Source organism: Poeciliopsis prolifica, unplaced genomic scaffold (assembly GCF_027474105.1).
Source record: "Poeciliopsis prolifica strain line A6 unplaced genomic scaffold, Auburn_PproV2 SCAFFOLD008, whole genome shotgun sequence".
NCBI lineage: Eukaryota > Metazoa > Chordata > Actinopteri > Cyprinodontiformes > Poeciliidae > Poeciliopsis > Poeciliopsis prolifica.
The window spans coordinates 10870561-10887294 of NW_026562383.1; the positions used below are offsets into that span (position 1 = coordinate 10870561).

The 16734-nt window shown below is 37.0% G+C and overlaps 1 protein-coding gene across 2 annotated transcripts in view; it reads right to left on the minus strand.

The window, feature by feature from the left end:
• LOC129361819 (ephrin type-B receptor 1-B) overlaps positions 1-16734 on the minus strand; it is a 166819-nt gene that overhangs the window by 19759 nt on the left and 130326 nt on the right. The window contains exons 8-12 of one of the 2 annotated variants that reach the window (XM_055032944.1): positions 14346-14454; positions 13289-13353; positions 7354-7476; positions 6066-6313; positions 4324-4539 (exon numbers count right to left, since the gene is read on the minus strand). In XM_055032944.1, the coding sequence (XP_054888919.1) occupies positions 4324-4539; positions 6066-6313; positions 7354-7476; positions 13289-13353; positions 14346-14454 (761 nt within the window). Of the gene's footprint in view, positions 1-4323; positions 4540-6065; positions 6314-7353; positions 7543-13288; positions 13354-14345; positions 14455-16734 lie in introns of both variants that reach the window. The other variant, XM_055032943.1, reaches the window with a different exon arrangement.

The following is a 16734-nucleotide window of genomic DNA, read 5'->3' on the forward strand; positions in this document are numbered from 1 at the left end:
AAAATCATCTGGAGGGAGCCCAGAATGCAACTACTGTCATCAAGAGAAATCAGCGAATGTGCTTGGACATTTGATCAGTACGTCTTCCGTTGGCGTTCTTTAAGTGTCATTGTGTATACAAAGGAAAACTTAGGGCAGAATCAGAACTCAAATAATGGAGTTCTATTCCTTTTGGCTTGAGGTTTCTTGGGCTTCCTGGAGCAAACTGAGGAGTGCCACTGCATATGGAGAAGGCTATCTAAATTTTTCTCCAAAATGTGTTGTTCTTTCAAAAATATAAGAACATTTTCAATTTCAGAGCAAGATTTCTTGTTTTAACTTTTCCATAAGTTTCCTTCTGCATGCCAAATAAGTAAAAAATAAATCTTACTCGCTTATAAATAAGGCCTGCTTCTCCTCAAAACAATGTTTCTACAGACAAATTTAATGCCTCCTTGGAGTTAGGCTTTCTCCGTGAGTAAAATGTACGTACTCAGTTTTGTTCTCTCTTCTCATTGACATTTGCATTTTTTGAGCAGAAGAGAAATGCCCAAAGAAGGAAGTGATGCCAAGGCAACACTATTATTAAACTGAATGGAGCTGTTATCAGATTATAATTTATTTCTAAGAGAGAGCAAAGTAAATCTAAAATACCTAAGAAAATTACATCTTTAGGAAAACAGCAAGAGATGCAGGATTAAAACAGAAGCGGAAGACCTTAGCGCACAAGCAATTGAAACTTGAGGATAGCCTATCAATAAGAATGCTATTGAGATACCAAAGTTTGATCAAGGGATCTACAATATAGGAATCAATCTTCCTACCTGGAAATGTAGGCTCTTATTATTTTGGGAGAAAGAAAATATTTAATATTAATGGATGAATGGATGACTAAGTGAAAGAATGCTATATGAAAAAAAAAACCTGGAAATACATTTGTCAAAGTTTTAATTTTGGACACCCTGGAAAGAACTTTTACCTTATTCAATAGACTTAGACAATGAATACACAACCATTTCTGTAATTCCTGTTGAGCAAGATATGGAGACTTACTCGCATAAAATAAACTCAGAAATGAAATGCTGACGTAAAGAAATAAGCAAAAGTAAACCTAACGTTGATAAAACACCCAGTGGCTAAAGCCTTTAAAATAATTAACACAGTCCACCTTAGTAAGACCAGTGCAGTTCAAGTATTGTTTTGTAAGCCTAATTAATCATGACTTTGGTGAGCAGCCAACAGAGAGGGAGGACAGCCTCCTTCTGTCTTAAACTCCATAACACTGCTCTGGAGTGAACCCACATCCAGGGTTAACACAATTACCAGCATGTCCTCCCAACCATGATCCAGCATCACACTGCAGGCAATGTAATTGGTGTGCCCAGAATTGCAGACAAAAATTAGAAATCAGCAGAGGGAGAGGGGTGATTAATTTGCTTGAGGAGGCCGTTGGTAACTATGTAAATCACTGGCTGTCACTGCAATTTAATTTGCTTATTCTGTTGTCCTTGTGTAAAATGTAAGTCTTGCCCACAGACTGGTTAAAGCATCAGGTCATAACCACAGAGTCTGGAAAGTGAAGGGCATAAGATACATGCAGCTTAATTACAAAATAGGACCACAACATCCTGCGGTGCTTGTGCCACGTGTGCTGTTTGTCTTCTCCAAAGATTTCTAGGCACACTGGATCAGAAATGTGCAGATATGAAAGTCTGTCTTTTGTAATAATTTAATTTGTTTAAAGGCAAGTGGATAGAAGACTCCAGCGGGTTGTGGCATGTGGAGCTCCTCTCTTGCATCGAAGTGGAGTTGTATTTAAATACTGATTTGACTTATTGAAAGCAGTACGCTGAAAACCTCCCCCTCACCTCACCAAAAACCTTCAGTGCCCTACTATCAGACAGCTCTCTCGGTCAGATAATCCCTTTGAGGAGACTTTGTAGAGTCTTGCATTAACAAACATCAAAACACTGGCCACAATCTATGACCCAACCCTTTTGAGTCCTTTTATATTAGCCAGCTTATTCAGCTTTGTTGCTAAATAATACCCATTCAGCAAGGTTTAGCCACAGGGTTCAAGCACACAGCATACTATTCCTAGGGAGCAATTAGCTCTCAGACACCCGAATGTAAGGTCAGATCTCCTCTGGCTTTGACGACGCTGATCGGCTAATATAATGGTGTTTGACATTCACTTTAAAAATACAAAAGTTACTTCTAAACCAAATAGTTTTTGCCTAATACCATTAAGAAGGTGAGAAATACAAAAGAAATCTCTGTTTTGTATTTTTGTTTTTGCTTATTTTAAAAAATATATATATTTAGATGAGGACAGCTTATTTAGAAGGTTTCTTTTTTACCTTTGTGGTGCTAACTTACAGGCATTCACAGTGGTTTTGATCCCAAGGTTTGCAGGCATTGTAATATCTCTGATGTTCGTCCTAAAATATACCTTTATAGATAATATATTCAGATTGCATTCATATTTATTCATAATATATAAGACCCTGCCACTGAGCTGCAATCTTCTGTTGTACACTATGAAGCAATTGCAAAAGAGGAACCCCCTTGGCAGTTCTGTAAAACAAGTTAAACTTTCCGCTCTCAGGCAACTTTGTTAGAAACGAGTGTGTGAGGCCACTGGAGGCTGTCAGCACAAAATAAAGAATGGGGCAGGTGAAATACAGGACACGGCTGAAAGAAAACAAGAGATGTTAGAAATAAATATGAGATTTTAAATCCACCTCTAGCATAAAAAGAGTTCAGAATAAAAGGAATCCACTCTTAGCTCACAATAATGATAAAAGAAAAAAAACAAAAAACATATTTCCATTTTCCTACATTTTACCTCATTTAAAAGAATAATTGTGGTCTCAGCGATAACATTTAGGAACACAGTGTGTTTTAGAGTCATAAAAACATCTGACATGATGTAGGAGATGCATTTTCAGAGATTATCCCAGTAGTGTTTGACCTCTTAACCTTGTTTGTCTAGACAACCTAATTCAATTTATTTAGAATCAAATTCAGTTTATGTATGAGATGAAAACACCTTCACATAAAGTGGATTTCTTTTCAGGAGTTTTCACATTTTGCCATTTCTGCAGTTGGTTCAATGTCTCAAACATTGCTGTGACAGAAACAATATATCGGTAGAAAGCAAGCTCACATTATTAAAGTCTGTATATCAGCAAAATTGTCATTATTTTTTTACTAAAGTGGAAATATTACAAACCGAGCAATTTCAATATTTTTTTTAATAAAATGAATGTAGTTATTTCCAGCAAGGTCTCCACCATCACCAGACAGTTGTGTTGTGGTAAAAGTAGAAAATTTTAAATATATTAAATGCCAAAATATCCATCTTGACATATTTCAGTCATAAAGATGGTTGTGAAATAAAAGTAAAATAGGAAGTATTATTTTTTGCATTACTGCCTTAGTAGTTTTTAAGTATTTTAAGCATTCTTCTTTTGAATGTTATTGTGTAACTTTACACTTGTGAAGTGTCTCAGATCTATTTAAAACTATAGCAAATGGAAACATGTGTGCCACAAGCAGTAAACAATGTAATTTGTAACAAAAGACTTAAGCAGATTCAATGAGGTGACAGTGGATACACAGTCATAGTGAGAGCCCCACACAAACACACTTTTGCATATATTCTGAAGCACGCAGACACTCAAAGCCACCCACACAACCTGAGGCGAGCGTGTTGTCCTAATGACCTGGCCCTGTGTGTTTGTGAGGGTGTAAAAGTGTGTTTTGAATTAGGAAGAGGAGAGGCAGAAGATGAACTAACGATGGCTGCTAATAATTACAGATCTGTAGCGTAGAGGAGTTAATGAGGAGCCAAAGCCTCCCATGATGCCCCAGTAATAATGAATGAGGAGGGAGAGAGAGGGATGAGGAAGCGAAAGAGACAGAGAAAGAGGTAGGAGATGTCATTTCGAGAGGCTGCAGTGCCCTTTGGTTTCTCTGCTCTTTGGGCATGCCAACAAGAGAGTAGCTTTCCCAGAGGAGGCTTGTCTCCACGCTAATGAAGATGTGACAGTCCTCCAGTCCATGACTTGCGGCGTAGCGCAAAAAGCAGAGAAGTGGGCTTAAGAAAAAAAAGAGTGACAGTTCTAAAATGAATGACGCTGAAAAGGTGAAGGGGCTTCAAAAAAGAATGAGATATTGTCAAAGTCGAAAGTTGACTGACATGGTTTGAAGGGTGTTTTTAAATTGCTGTATATCAGTAAAATGAATGCATGGAGACTTTAAATTATAACTACTAGATTAGTCAAGGGGGATTACCCAATGCACAGAAGCGAAACAAAGGAGAGAATTAAAAATACTCACCAGAGAGCTGGTGTAGCTGGGATCTGACGTGTCCTCCTGCAGATAGCGTGACAGGCCAAAGTCGGAAACTTTGCACACCAAGTTGCTGTTGACGAGGATGTTTCGTGCAGCCAAGTCACGATGGACGTAATTCATTTCTGAGAGGTATTTCATCCCTGCTGATATCCCACGAAGCATTCCCACCAACTGGATCACTGTAAACTGACCGTCATTTTGCTGGAGAGCAGGGATGAAAGTAAAAGTCAGTCATTCATTAGTTGCTATCATCACAAGGGTTGACTCACAGTCACAAGATGCTTTCAACTGCAATAAACGAATTTAAAATACAGTGGCTCTCTAAGCAGAACATTCCGATTCTGTGTAATTTTGGCTGAGCTTTAAAATCTGATTATTATTTGTAAGTGAAGTGTTTTTAACATTAGGTAGAACTTAGAGACTACTAACCAAAGAGGTAGCAACAGTAATAGTAAGTGCCTTCTAAGAAGTCAACAACTTGAAACTCAACTAGTATTTGCGGTTTCCATTATGGACAAGCTAGATGTAACCAGGATAAGATGAGGCAAAGATTGAGGTAATCGGCCATGACGACAAAAGTATGTTTGGAGGACTTAAAGTGACTATTTCTAAACTTGTAAATACAAAATCAACCACCATGTTGGTTTCACTGCAAATGAGGGCAGAATAGTAAATGGTCTGAACTTAGACATACTGACCACTCAATGGTCCCTTCAACACTATTGATGCTCACACTCTTATACAACTATATGGTATATGATATGAACTTTTTCCACATCACTTCAAATCACATGCTAAATGGCTGAGAAATGGTCTTATTTCAACTGAGTGAATGACTCTGTTTTTGACATGAAAGTTCAAGCTACAAAGTGGAGTAAATGACTATACCATTTTCTGATGCACCAAGGCTACTCTTTTGGATTATCTTCTCCAGAATTAGAAAAGCCTGACAATTTATAATTATTAACAGAACCAGAGAGCATATGCACATAAAAGACAATGATCAAGATACAGCGCGTTGTCACTCAACACCCACAGATAAAGCATTCGAGCAGCTTCATCTGCTTGAATGTTTATTTTGCCATTCCCTCCTTTTTACCAATTATATTTTAGTTTTAATTTGCATCTTGATACAATTCTGGACTCGTATTCAAGTATCCATCTGTCGTATATTAAGGCTTGGCACTCTTATCCCTGTTTAAATGCTCTCAATCGTGGGCTTTGAACCTTTGAAACAAAACAACAATTAAGAGGGTAAGAAGGGATCGATAGAAACACAAGTCGGATGCGGTGGTTAGCAAAGCCAACTTCAAAGAACCTATTTAAACCCACCATAAATCAAAGTGAAATAGAATGCCAATCCATAAAATTGAAGGAGAGAAAAAAAAAGTTGAATATTGATTAGGCTGCATGTCAACTCAATCATTACAATGAAAGAAAGAGTCTATTAATAGCTTCAAAGGTTATTAGAGTAAATAAAGGCTGATAAACAAAGATGTGGAAATTTTTAAATTATAAATGACTGAAATCATAGGAATGTTAAATACTCAAATAAAACACATTAAAAAAACATGTTTCAGAGTGTACCAGTTCAATTAAAAAGGCTCATTGTAAATTATACTGAACTAAACAAATTCCAACATCAATTTTGTAAGCAATTTATATGAACATTTCATCTGATTTCAATAAATAACTACATGCAACATGCTTTCATAGAGTTTACTCACCCTTAGGAATGAGTCCAGGGCGCCATTCTCCATAAATTCTGTGACAATCATTACTGGTCGGCTTTTTGTGACGACACCCTCCAGACGGATAATGTTTGGATGGTCAAACTGGCCCATGATGGAGGCTTCAGACAGGAAGTCTCGCCTTTGCTTTTCAACATAGCCAGCCTTCAGTGTCTTGATGGCCACATAGATCTCCCTCTTACCAGGCAGCTTCAAACGACCCTTGTACACTTCTCCAAATTCGCCTGGTCAGAAACAATGGAGCATAGTGGAGTTGCTATCAAAATGAAGAGCCGATCTCCTTCATCAGTTCAAAGTCATTGCAGTTTTTCAATTAGTCACACCTTAGATGTCCTAACGTGCCCATTCATTATGTGTGCTTCAGGCATGCTGAGTGTTTTCTTACACGAATAGTAGTGCTGATCTGCTGGTGATACTCACAACAGTGCGGTTCCTTCTGACTCACAGCAGTCACCTTATCCTAAAATACTGCCAAGTGTCTTTGTGTTCCCAAACTAAAGAAAATCAGCCAAGAACTATCTAGTGAATTTCTGGCACCAATTTCATTAATTATCACCAGCTTGCTGTCCTGTAGAGAAACCACACCGAGATTTCAGCAAAAACGGAAATCCTTAATTAGTTAGCCACCTTGCTTTCTTATCTTTACCCGAACTCACACCTAGCTTGCTGAGTAAGCCATGGTTCGGGAGCTATTCCCGGTCCAATCACTACTACTATTTTTGCATCATAATGAAGACGCACAGAATGGTCAAGGCCTGTAAATCTAAAGTGTTTCCAACTATAGGGAGAGGCATGAATAAACATGAACATAATGCAGATGTCTATTTAAAGATGTTCTTTCAGAACTGTTAGTAACCAATCATATACTTTAAAAGACATTGTGAATTCGATTTTAAACAAGGGTCCACACAATTTTACAAATATATTTAATGAGTGTGTTATTGGAGGCAAAACATCGTAAAAACAACATTATTATTCAATAGAATAAATAAAATAGAAAGGCTTGAGTTATCCTCCTGGGGGTCCCTAGCGTACCATGATGATGGTGAGCTTGGCTTTGGCCCTTCACATGACTGATTTATTTGACTAACAGTCTGACTCTCGGACCTACCGCAGATACAGGTTAAACTCATATGAAGACATGCACTTTATATACAATATGCAGAAGCATCCAAAATCACAGGAGTCCACATCCACATCAAGGCTCAAGAAACAGTAAATGTGCACACAGAAATGCATCGCTTCAATATACTGTTTGTCATACCTGCACCGATGACCTCCTCAATCTTGACAGTGGAGACATCAATCTCTTTGGCAAATTCTCGCACTGCCTCGTTAGGGTCCTCATAAGTGAAGGGGTCAATGTAGATCTTCATTCCCGGTGAGCCTGAGAAGTGGGTCGGGCAGCCCAGTGGGGAGGGGCAGTTAGACATGTCGGCTCGCAAAGAGAGTTCTAGGACAACCAAAGCGCTCAGTGAGCTTTTCAAGAAGGAGATAGTCTTCCTTTACACTTAAGTGAAATATTCTATAAATGTCTGATTATTAAAATTAGTCCCCAGATTTTAGCTTAAGTCTCAATATGACAAAATGTCACAGCGTCTTCAAGCTCTTAGTACCGGAGACGATTTCTTTAGAGCCCAAATCAGCAACAAGACAGAAAATGACAGGTGAAAATATATTTGCCTTGTACAGGATAAGTGGTTGGTCACAGGTACAACTTGCTTCAAAGTAGAGAGAAAAAAAATCTTTGCTGGAGTAAAATGTGAGACTAGAAAAGAAAAATAAGACCGCAAAGCATTAAATGCGACACAGAGAGACTAGGGTGTATAGAAAGCATAAATGTATGCCTTTTTTATTCCTTTATCCCTTACACTGGCAATATCTGCTCTTTCAACATGGTAAAACCAATTTTCCAGCAGCGTTTTGGTATAGGAGCTCATAAAAAGATAACACTACCATGCCATCAACAACCTCTTTATGCAATTCTGCAACAAGTGACCGCAGTTCAAAGACCGGAGATGTCTTTCCAAACGAAGGAAAGGTTTATTCTGTTGACAGGTTGGGTGGGTGGATAAAAACACTTGTAAACAAATTTAATATGCTCCAAAAGGACAAACAGTCAGCAACCAGACATGAAATCATCATCTCTGTGGTGATATCGAAGGACATGCCAGTTTCATAGGGTCTGCTTAATCCAAACTTTCCCAGCTATAATTTGAATAAACCTGTCTTCAATCAAGTAAAATATATGACTGCTCTTTTGCATGAACTACACAGAAGGACAGAAGGGTCTAAAGAGAATATGTGATGGCCGGTTCCAGGGATCAAATTGCCTCACCTTGCAGTTAATACTGTAATTGTTTGGAACTCAGTTTAGGTTAATTTAATTCATCATTTGATTTTGTTCATCGTAAAAAGTTTTTAGAGCTTTCTTTTGCATACTGTTTAGTATGTAAAACATACTTTGAGTTTGTGCAATAGTATTTCCAAACTTTAGAAATACTATTTCCAAAGTTTGGAAATAGTAAAGCTTGGTATTTTGACAAGGGAACCAGGTCTGACTACAAGCACATGTAAAGACACTTGGTCTCAAGCTAAAACTGAATCTCAAACTCTGCACAGTCATTACTTTCTAACTCTTACTCTAGAGCTCACTTTTATCTATAATTTAAAATGCAAACTGTTTATTTTTCGGACTCATCTCTTTCTGACCACTGGCTAAAAACATAGACTCTCAATTTAACATGAATATTTTAAAGGGACCTCGTCTAAGTGTATGTAGTAAAAGTATCTGAACATCATTTCTATATTTACCAACATAAAAAACTTGCCCTATGTAGGGAGAGGATGCATAGCTCCTCTCCTGGAGTTTGAGGTATTGACCAACATTTTGAAGTTTTCTATATGGACACATTTGACACACACAAAAAAAAAGTGGATTGAAGCAGTTCAGTGAATTAAGACCTTCCAAGTGTATTACTTGTTCAAAAGAAAGATTTCTACATAACAGATTTATTTAATTTCCCCAGATTTCCATAAATAATCTAACAGGACTACAAGAACACACAAAAAAATATTTTGTGTTGAGAAATCACCTTATTTCCCAGCCTAAAATTTTTGAGTGGAATGCAGTTGTTTAGGGTGAGGGTTGCTTGCAAACAAAATTCAAGCAGCTATGTATGTGGGGGGCATGTGTTTATTTAAATGATAAGTATAATTGTCATCTTTTGGAGTGATGTTGGACCCAATCTTTGGTAGAAGGCATCAACATCAATTAGGCTGTTTTTTTGTTTGATTGTTTGTTTTTAAGTTGAAAACATGAACATATCAGGGGGAATACATGTTGTCATTCAACTTATAGAAATTATGTAGCTCTTGCTAACAAATGTCAACTCCGTAAAAGCTGTGTAGCTGCCTAGTTGTACAAGAGTACATTTTTATTTCTGCAACTTACAAAGACAACAGTCTTGAGTAATGAACATGTATCCATTTAGAATGGAAAAGGGATATTCTCACATAACAGAAGTTCATCGAAACTTAGCAAAGCTTCCTGGTAATCACGGCAAAAAAAAAAAAAAGGGAAAAAAAAGCTCCAGAAAAAAAGCCTTGAAAGTGTGGACTTGTGTGAGAGTTGCCCTCGAAGCATAGAGTGAGTTTGTGCAATTTAAGTTAGTTGGTTTTATGTTTTTCTTGGCTGATTGATTAAAGTTACATTTTACCATACAGTACTTAACCATGAAATTTTCTGTCATTGGCCTATTTGTCTGCTATGCTTGTTTACTAAGTGGGTCTAATGTATTCACAAATCAACCAGGGATCAAGTACAACTATGGGGCAAATCAAATTAGTGGTCTTTCTTAACAGGATTTACATTCAGTCTTAAGACAAATAGGAATTCTGGCTTTTTTAAAGCTAATCTTTTTAAGTTAAAGAACCCTTTCATACTTTCAGCAAGGGAACTCACTGTCCACCAATTTATTTTCTCTGACAAAAAAATTAATTTCCATATGTCTATGTATTAATGAAGAGCTGGCAATTAACTGTTTTCTGTGATTATATTTGTTGAGGAATTAACAAACAGCGGCAGGGCGGTATATCCCTACAGTGAGTTCATTTTCATTTCATGTCTGTCTAAGAAGCAGACTAATCTACTTTAGTTGCTAACGGTATTATGAGCTGAGGTTCCTGACTCAATCTAAACTAATTATCCATTGTTTGATGTTAGAAAATCATCTGTCACACACTTAGACCAATTAGTGTGAAACTTACGCTCGCTTTGTATGGGTTAAGGTTTAAATAGTATAAAAGCACATGGGTGTTTTTGTACCTTCTGACACAAAAACACCCAGTGAAATATTGATGAAAGATGATGAAAGTGTAACACTGTGTAACACTGAACAGAGATTCCTTTTGAGACGTACAAGACCTTTATTTTAAAATGTTCTTTGGCATTAGGACCAAAGTAAAATTAGACAGGCGTAAACATAGAAATATTTTACTTTAATCAAATAATCTTTAAAAAAAAAACTGTTTAGCATTTCCCAAAACAGTCCTTAAAAGTACTCTTGCTTTGAGTACAATCTTGTCTAATAAGCAATGCATGAACTGCTACGACCATACCTCTTAATAATCCACAATCTATAATAACTTGCGAATGCTACCATGTCTGCCAAAGTGTAAAATGCATCCCTAATAAAAGTTAAACAACAAATTTCTTATGGAATCCAGTGAGCACCAGTTGTTTTTGGTGGGTTTCTAATTTCATTAGCTAATTAAAAAAATAAATAAATAAGTATGGCCTTTTATTGCAAAAGCAAGACACATTCAGAAGTATTAAATTCAAATGATTCACTAATAAAATGTATGGGAGTGAGGTGAAAAAAAATTGGGAAAATTCTCAGAGTCCACTAAATTAGGTCACCTAATCTAAGGTAAATTAGGTCACCTTAGATGTGATTGATTCATCATGTGAACTATTTTGTTTTTAAATTTCATGTGTTTACCTGTTTGTTTTTCAATATCACACCTGGGGAATAGTGTAATGTAAAAAGCAGCCATTCAGTTGCTTCTCTAAATCTACTTTCTTGACACAATGAGGAAGAGATTGTACAATGTGTGTGTGACAACATCTGGAAAAGCAGGCAGCTGGGTGAAGCACATTTTTTTGGAAGTTTATATAAAGCAATTGACAGAGGCGATCTCTTTTGTTTTTGTGCTGAATATTGACATTATCAAACTGTCACTCAAATCTTAAGAGAATAGAGGAAAACAAACCACCATAAGGTGTTGTGGTGATAGATGGAGTTTCTGCATGTAGGAAGTGTGAAGGTTTAACAACCAAATCTGTGAATAGGACCCCTTATAAGCATTTTGCTTCCTTTTCATTTCAGATCTCTTACTTAGGTGTACAGGTCTTTGAACCTTAATTTTTTACAAGCTGCATTATGCTAATTGAATCAGGCTCACCCAAATATAGTTATGACAGAATTGACTCCTATAGTTCATGTCCACAGTGGCTTTAATGAGCCCCAAGCTGCCACCTTTCTGTGACTTTGACACAAAGTAACTATGTTGAAACACTTTGCTGTGTCAGGTTCAACAAAACTCAATTCCCCGGGTGTGAGTCCCTTTCTCAGACTGCTTGGTTGGCAGATTGTAGAGCTTTCATATGAGCTACAAAGCCTGTACCCATTCCTTTGAGTGCATGTGTGAGTCTGAATGTGCCTGAGATTATTTGTACGCCCCTCTGGGCTTTGTGTTCCTCATCAGTGCATGCCCGGAAAGGGCTTAGACAAGACTCAATCATGGATATCATGCAGCCCGAAGAAATTTTAGTCAATGTCAAAGCACACAGGAGAGACAATTATATCCACAAATTCCAACCTGATCAATTTACTTTTATGATATCTATATTTTAACTTTACGCTAAACATAATACAGTACCTTATAAGTATATTTATAAACCTTGGACTATCAAAGACTTTAACAGACATCTTCAAAGCTGCAGTAGAGAGAAATTTACTCCCTTGGATTTTATTTACATCAGAATAAAAAGAAATGAATTTTTGTCACATTTTTAAAATCTATTCTCTTTACAACTATTGACTTCTTTATGGTGGTCACATAAAATGGCCCGCTTGGGGAGCAGTCCTGGATGTATCCTGCATCTCGCCCCAATGACTGCTGGAGATGGGCATCAGTCATACTATGACCCTGCAAGGATAAGCAGGTTTAAATAATGGATTGATGGATCTTATAAACCTGGGTGTTGTCTTTTAAATTATTATATTAATAAAGCCCAATGTTCTCTGAATCCTTCGGGAGATGAGCCTACACCTAGATGTAAGAAAAAGTCTGCTTTGATAAATAAACTCCCAACTTTTGCATTATTCTTAGTCATCACTCTTCAGTTTTTCTACTTTCTAATTTGTAATTCTAATGTGTTATTGTATTGTATTGTTCCGGATCTGACAGCAGACATCCATTAAGTGAGAGAAAGTCAATAAAGCCTAATATGTAGCATAATTACAATAAGAAAAACAGTGCAATTTTGAGTTGCCAGTCTTTTACCAAAGTGTAGCATCCACCATTTCCTGCATAAATAACCATTACCTTAGAAAATTAATGGAAACATGCCAAGGTGCTTCTGCATTGTTTCCATTTGCAGGCTTGTGTTTAATCTAAAACGTGCACTGTCATAATAAAAAGGATCACATTTAAATAAAACAAGTGAGAAAAGGTTGTAAAAGAATTTAGTCAAATTTCCAGGTCCATTTAGGTGTCCTCCATTTAATTTCACTGCATACAATTCATTTTTCTTTTGGCATTCTAAATAAATGCAATAACCTGATGCATAGACACTGACTTCTTGTTGTGTTAGGGAAACAGTACTTGTCGGTCCTGCCTGTCCCTACTATTGCTGTAATAATGGTGCACTATTAAATGCAATATAATACAAAGTTTTTAAGCATGGTTAAGCATGTTAGTGAATATTTTGTATTCAGAAAATATTTAAATTTTTACCATTAAAAAAAGGTCTGAGTCATCTGGAAACCATACAAAATCTGTTCATTTTCATAGTTTAGGTCATTATAGAGTAGAACACAGTTTCCTATATGTGTAGAAATTTAAAGAGAAAAATCTGGTACTGTAAACCAACACTTTAGCAATTGTGACAGCAATTATCAGAGTGGACTCACCTCTTCCGGTGCTGTAATGTTGCAGCTTGTCACTATACACTGCCTCCTTGCTGTATGCTCTTTTCCTGAGAGAGCAGCAAACATTAAAAGAGAATATAAGAGTTGACATGATGAAAGGGAAGATGGCTCATGATATTCTGTGCTGCCTGAAGATGACGCAGATGAAAATAAATCAGTTTCAGCGGATACCAATAGCAGATGAAGTTTATGAAAATGAGTTGATTTTTAATTAGACCTTGATAGGATCTTTTTTCTTTTCATGTCTCCTCTGCTTCTGCATCAAAAGAGGCTGCCCTATTTGATGAGTACTTGACTTGCTCAAACTTGCACATCACTGGTGAAAATGTAACTTTCATATATTTTAAATGGAGCAAGACAGGAATGTGACAATGTGACAAACTGCTGCAAAAAGAGATAGGCTTAATGCGGTAGAGTTGTCTGTCTCTATGGAAAAAATCTTCCTTTTAGAATGTAACAGCTTTTGCATTTCTATTGAATCTATTGATTTTATTTTGACATCCTTATATTAGATCTCTTCATCTTACTTAGGGTAGGGAAGAGAAAACATAAGAACAACTCCTGCACTGTCCGAATATAGAACTTTTGTTGTTTTCCATTTCATAAAAAATCCAACTCAAAATTACCAACAAGTTATTTTATTTCTTGCTGTATTTTCAACTTAATTAAGCATTTCCATGATAGGCTTGAGATCTCAACAGAGTGCATAACATTAGCATTAACTTTACACTAATGTTAAATGTATGTAAACAAAGTTTACATTAACTAATGCTGAAAAGTTCTACAGAGCAATTTTAGCATTTGACTGACACCAGTAAAGCAAGCTAATATTGGCTGGGTTACTTTGAGAACATAGACAATAATTGTCAAAATCCTTAGTACACTTTGATACCATTAACCATATGTAGCAGTATCCAGCCAATGTCATGGGAGCATAAATACTTTAATTCATTTATCTTTCATCTCAGAGACAGCAGTAGCAAGAATAATACTTTTCACAATTTAGTACAAAAGAGAAAATAAGAAAAACTCTGGTTACCTGCTGCACACGATGGAGATAGCAATAAGCGAAACAATAAAGACCACTCCAGCAGCTGCTGACCCCGCAATCAGAGGAAGCTGTTCCCTCAGTTCAGACTTGAAGTCGTCTACACAAAGAAAGCGTAGAAGGAAATGTAATGAAAATGAAATAAACTGTAAATAATATGTATGCATACACACAATTTTTTTTATCATATACTATATACACATATACCTTTTCTTTTTTGTTTTGCCACCTATTTTTGAACAGATTTTTTGAACTGATTTAAATTCTGTTGAGAGGTGCTTACGGAAACCCCATTATGTTTGACTACAAAAGTGAAAGGGAATAACAAAAGCAAAATTGAAAGCGAACAAAGATTGTGAAAGACCTTAGAATCATCTCTGTTGGTATAGGTATCATAAACAAGTGGACAAAGAAACAGTTGTTGAAATCTTGGCTTTAAAAGTGTTAATAGAAAGCCATTTATTGTCAGTCATCCACTATTTTTTTTAACTAGTGTTGACTGTGGCAGGTCTGGAGGACAATCTAAAAGTGCAAAGGCAGCAGAATCCTCAGCTATCTTTTTTGCGTGCCAGTCTTTTTGCGACCCCGAGCACAATCGTTAAAGCAAAATCACAATTTGGCATGCTGAAGGCAAATCAGCAGCTTCTAAATCCCATCCCCCATGCAGGATGGACGCATTGGATTAAAGTGATAAAGGGAGACCTAATGCATTTTTGGAGCAGTGTGAGAGCTGGAATATGTGAGGGAGCTCAATATGACATGAATCGGTTGCTTTTTAAACTTGTGAGTTTTTCAAGAATATTTCAATAAAACATTGTGAATAGCTTTTTGCAGTTTCCCAGGACTCTTTCTATTATGTTTTGATGCATATTCATTGTGAGAGGTCTATATAGATCTTCCCTTTGAGAACACCAACTTCTCTTGACGATTTGAAATCACAGAAAAGGCTCTTCCAGTGGTAAATATGTTCCCATAACTTTGAGACCTAATCCTGGTACACGGAAATAAAATAAATCTCTTCCTTAAATGATCAGTCACTATGACTTTGTGTGTCCAGAAAAGTATAGAGAAAATGGTGAAAAAGCATACAAAAATGTTCTGACAGGAGGACACAAAGGATTAAGAAATACGTTTATTGGAAGGGAGACAAGGTGTTTACTTTATGAGGAAATTAAGCGGTTTGACGGCAAGAGAAAAGACTGGTAAGAGGGGCCAGGAGGTGGAGGCGTGGGTGTTATCGTCAGCTGTCCTCTGGTGCCTACTGCTAATTGCCTTGACGAATGTCGTGCTATGGCAACTGGCCAAGGGATGAACCATAAGCAGCATGCGCGAGTGTGAGGTATGTGTCCCCATGTGTGACTGCGTGCATGCATCTAAAGTCACACTGTTACATGTTTGAGAGAACGATCATTTGTGAAGAGAGGGTGAACAGAGGGCCTACGACTGTGCCTCCACATCTGCTCTGCAGATGTAAATAGCCAAAATGATAAGCTCTGCCACCTGACATTTTTCTCGCCGTTAAAACTCAACTGTGGCATACAGTAATGTGATCTTCATTACTAATAATACTTCCATGTCTGTCAAGTTTTGCATTTTAAAATAAAATACATTTACCACCGCTCATTATGAGCCATCCCACCTGCCCAACCAAGGTCCATTGTCCTTTACACTTTAATACACTGTCTTTTACACTTTACTAGAAATCAAAATACCTGTCAACCACTTAAAAACTACAATTAGGAGCTCTAAATCCTAATTTTGCTGATAGGCCTACCTTTATTGTTCTTGAAATGCTGTGGACATTTCTGGGTATGCCCACAGCCTAAATGAAAACACAAAAGGGAACTTAAGCAAATTTATTTACGTATTCATAAACTATGTCTGTATGACATAATCCCTTGCAGTGTTAACTTGAAGGCGTTCATGCAGAAATTCTGAAACATTGCATTAATGCGCCATGGTTTGGAGGTAATCAGCCTGTGGCACTGTATAGGTGTGATGAATACTCAGATTGCTTTAATAGCTGCTTTGAGATCATCCGACTTGTTGCATATGATATTGCTCATCTTGCTCTTGAGAAAAGGTTTGGGAGTTTCCTGGTCGATCACAAACAGGAAAACTATACCATTATAAAATACCATTGAACTAGCTTTTGGCTCCTATGGCAGTGTGTGCAGGTGCTGGTAAATAAAATCAGGATGTCAGGAGAGAATATTTCTGAGAAATATTCAAATATTTCTCAGTAGATGGTTGATTGACTGTGGACTTCAGAAAACACAATGGACCAACACCTACAGATGGCATGACACCTTAAACCATCACTAACTCTTCATTTGTCAAGTCAGCAGTCTTCCCCATGATTATGTAGCCCATTGACCCA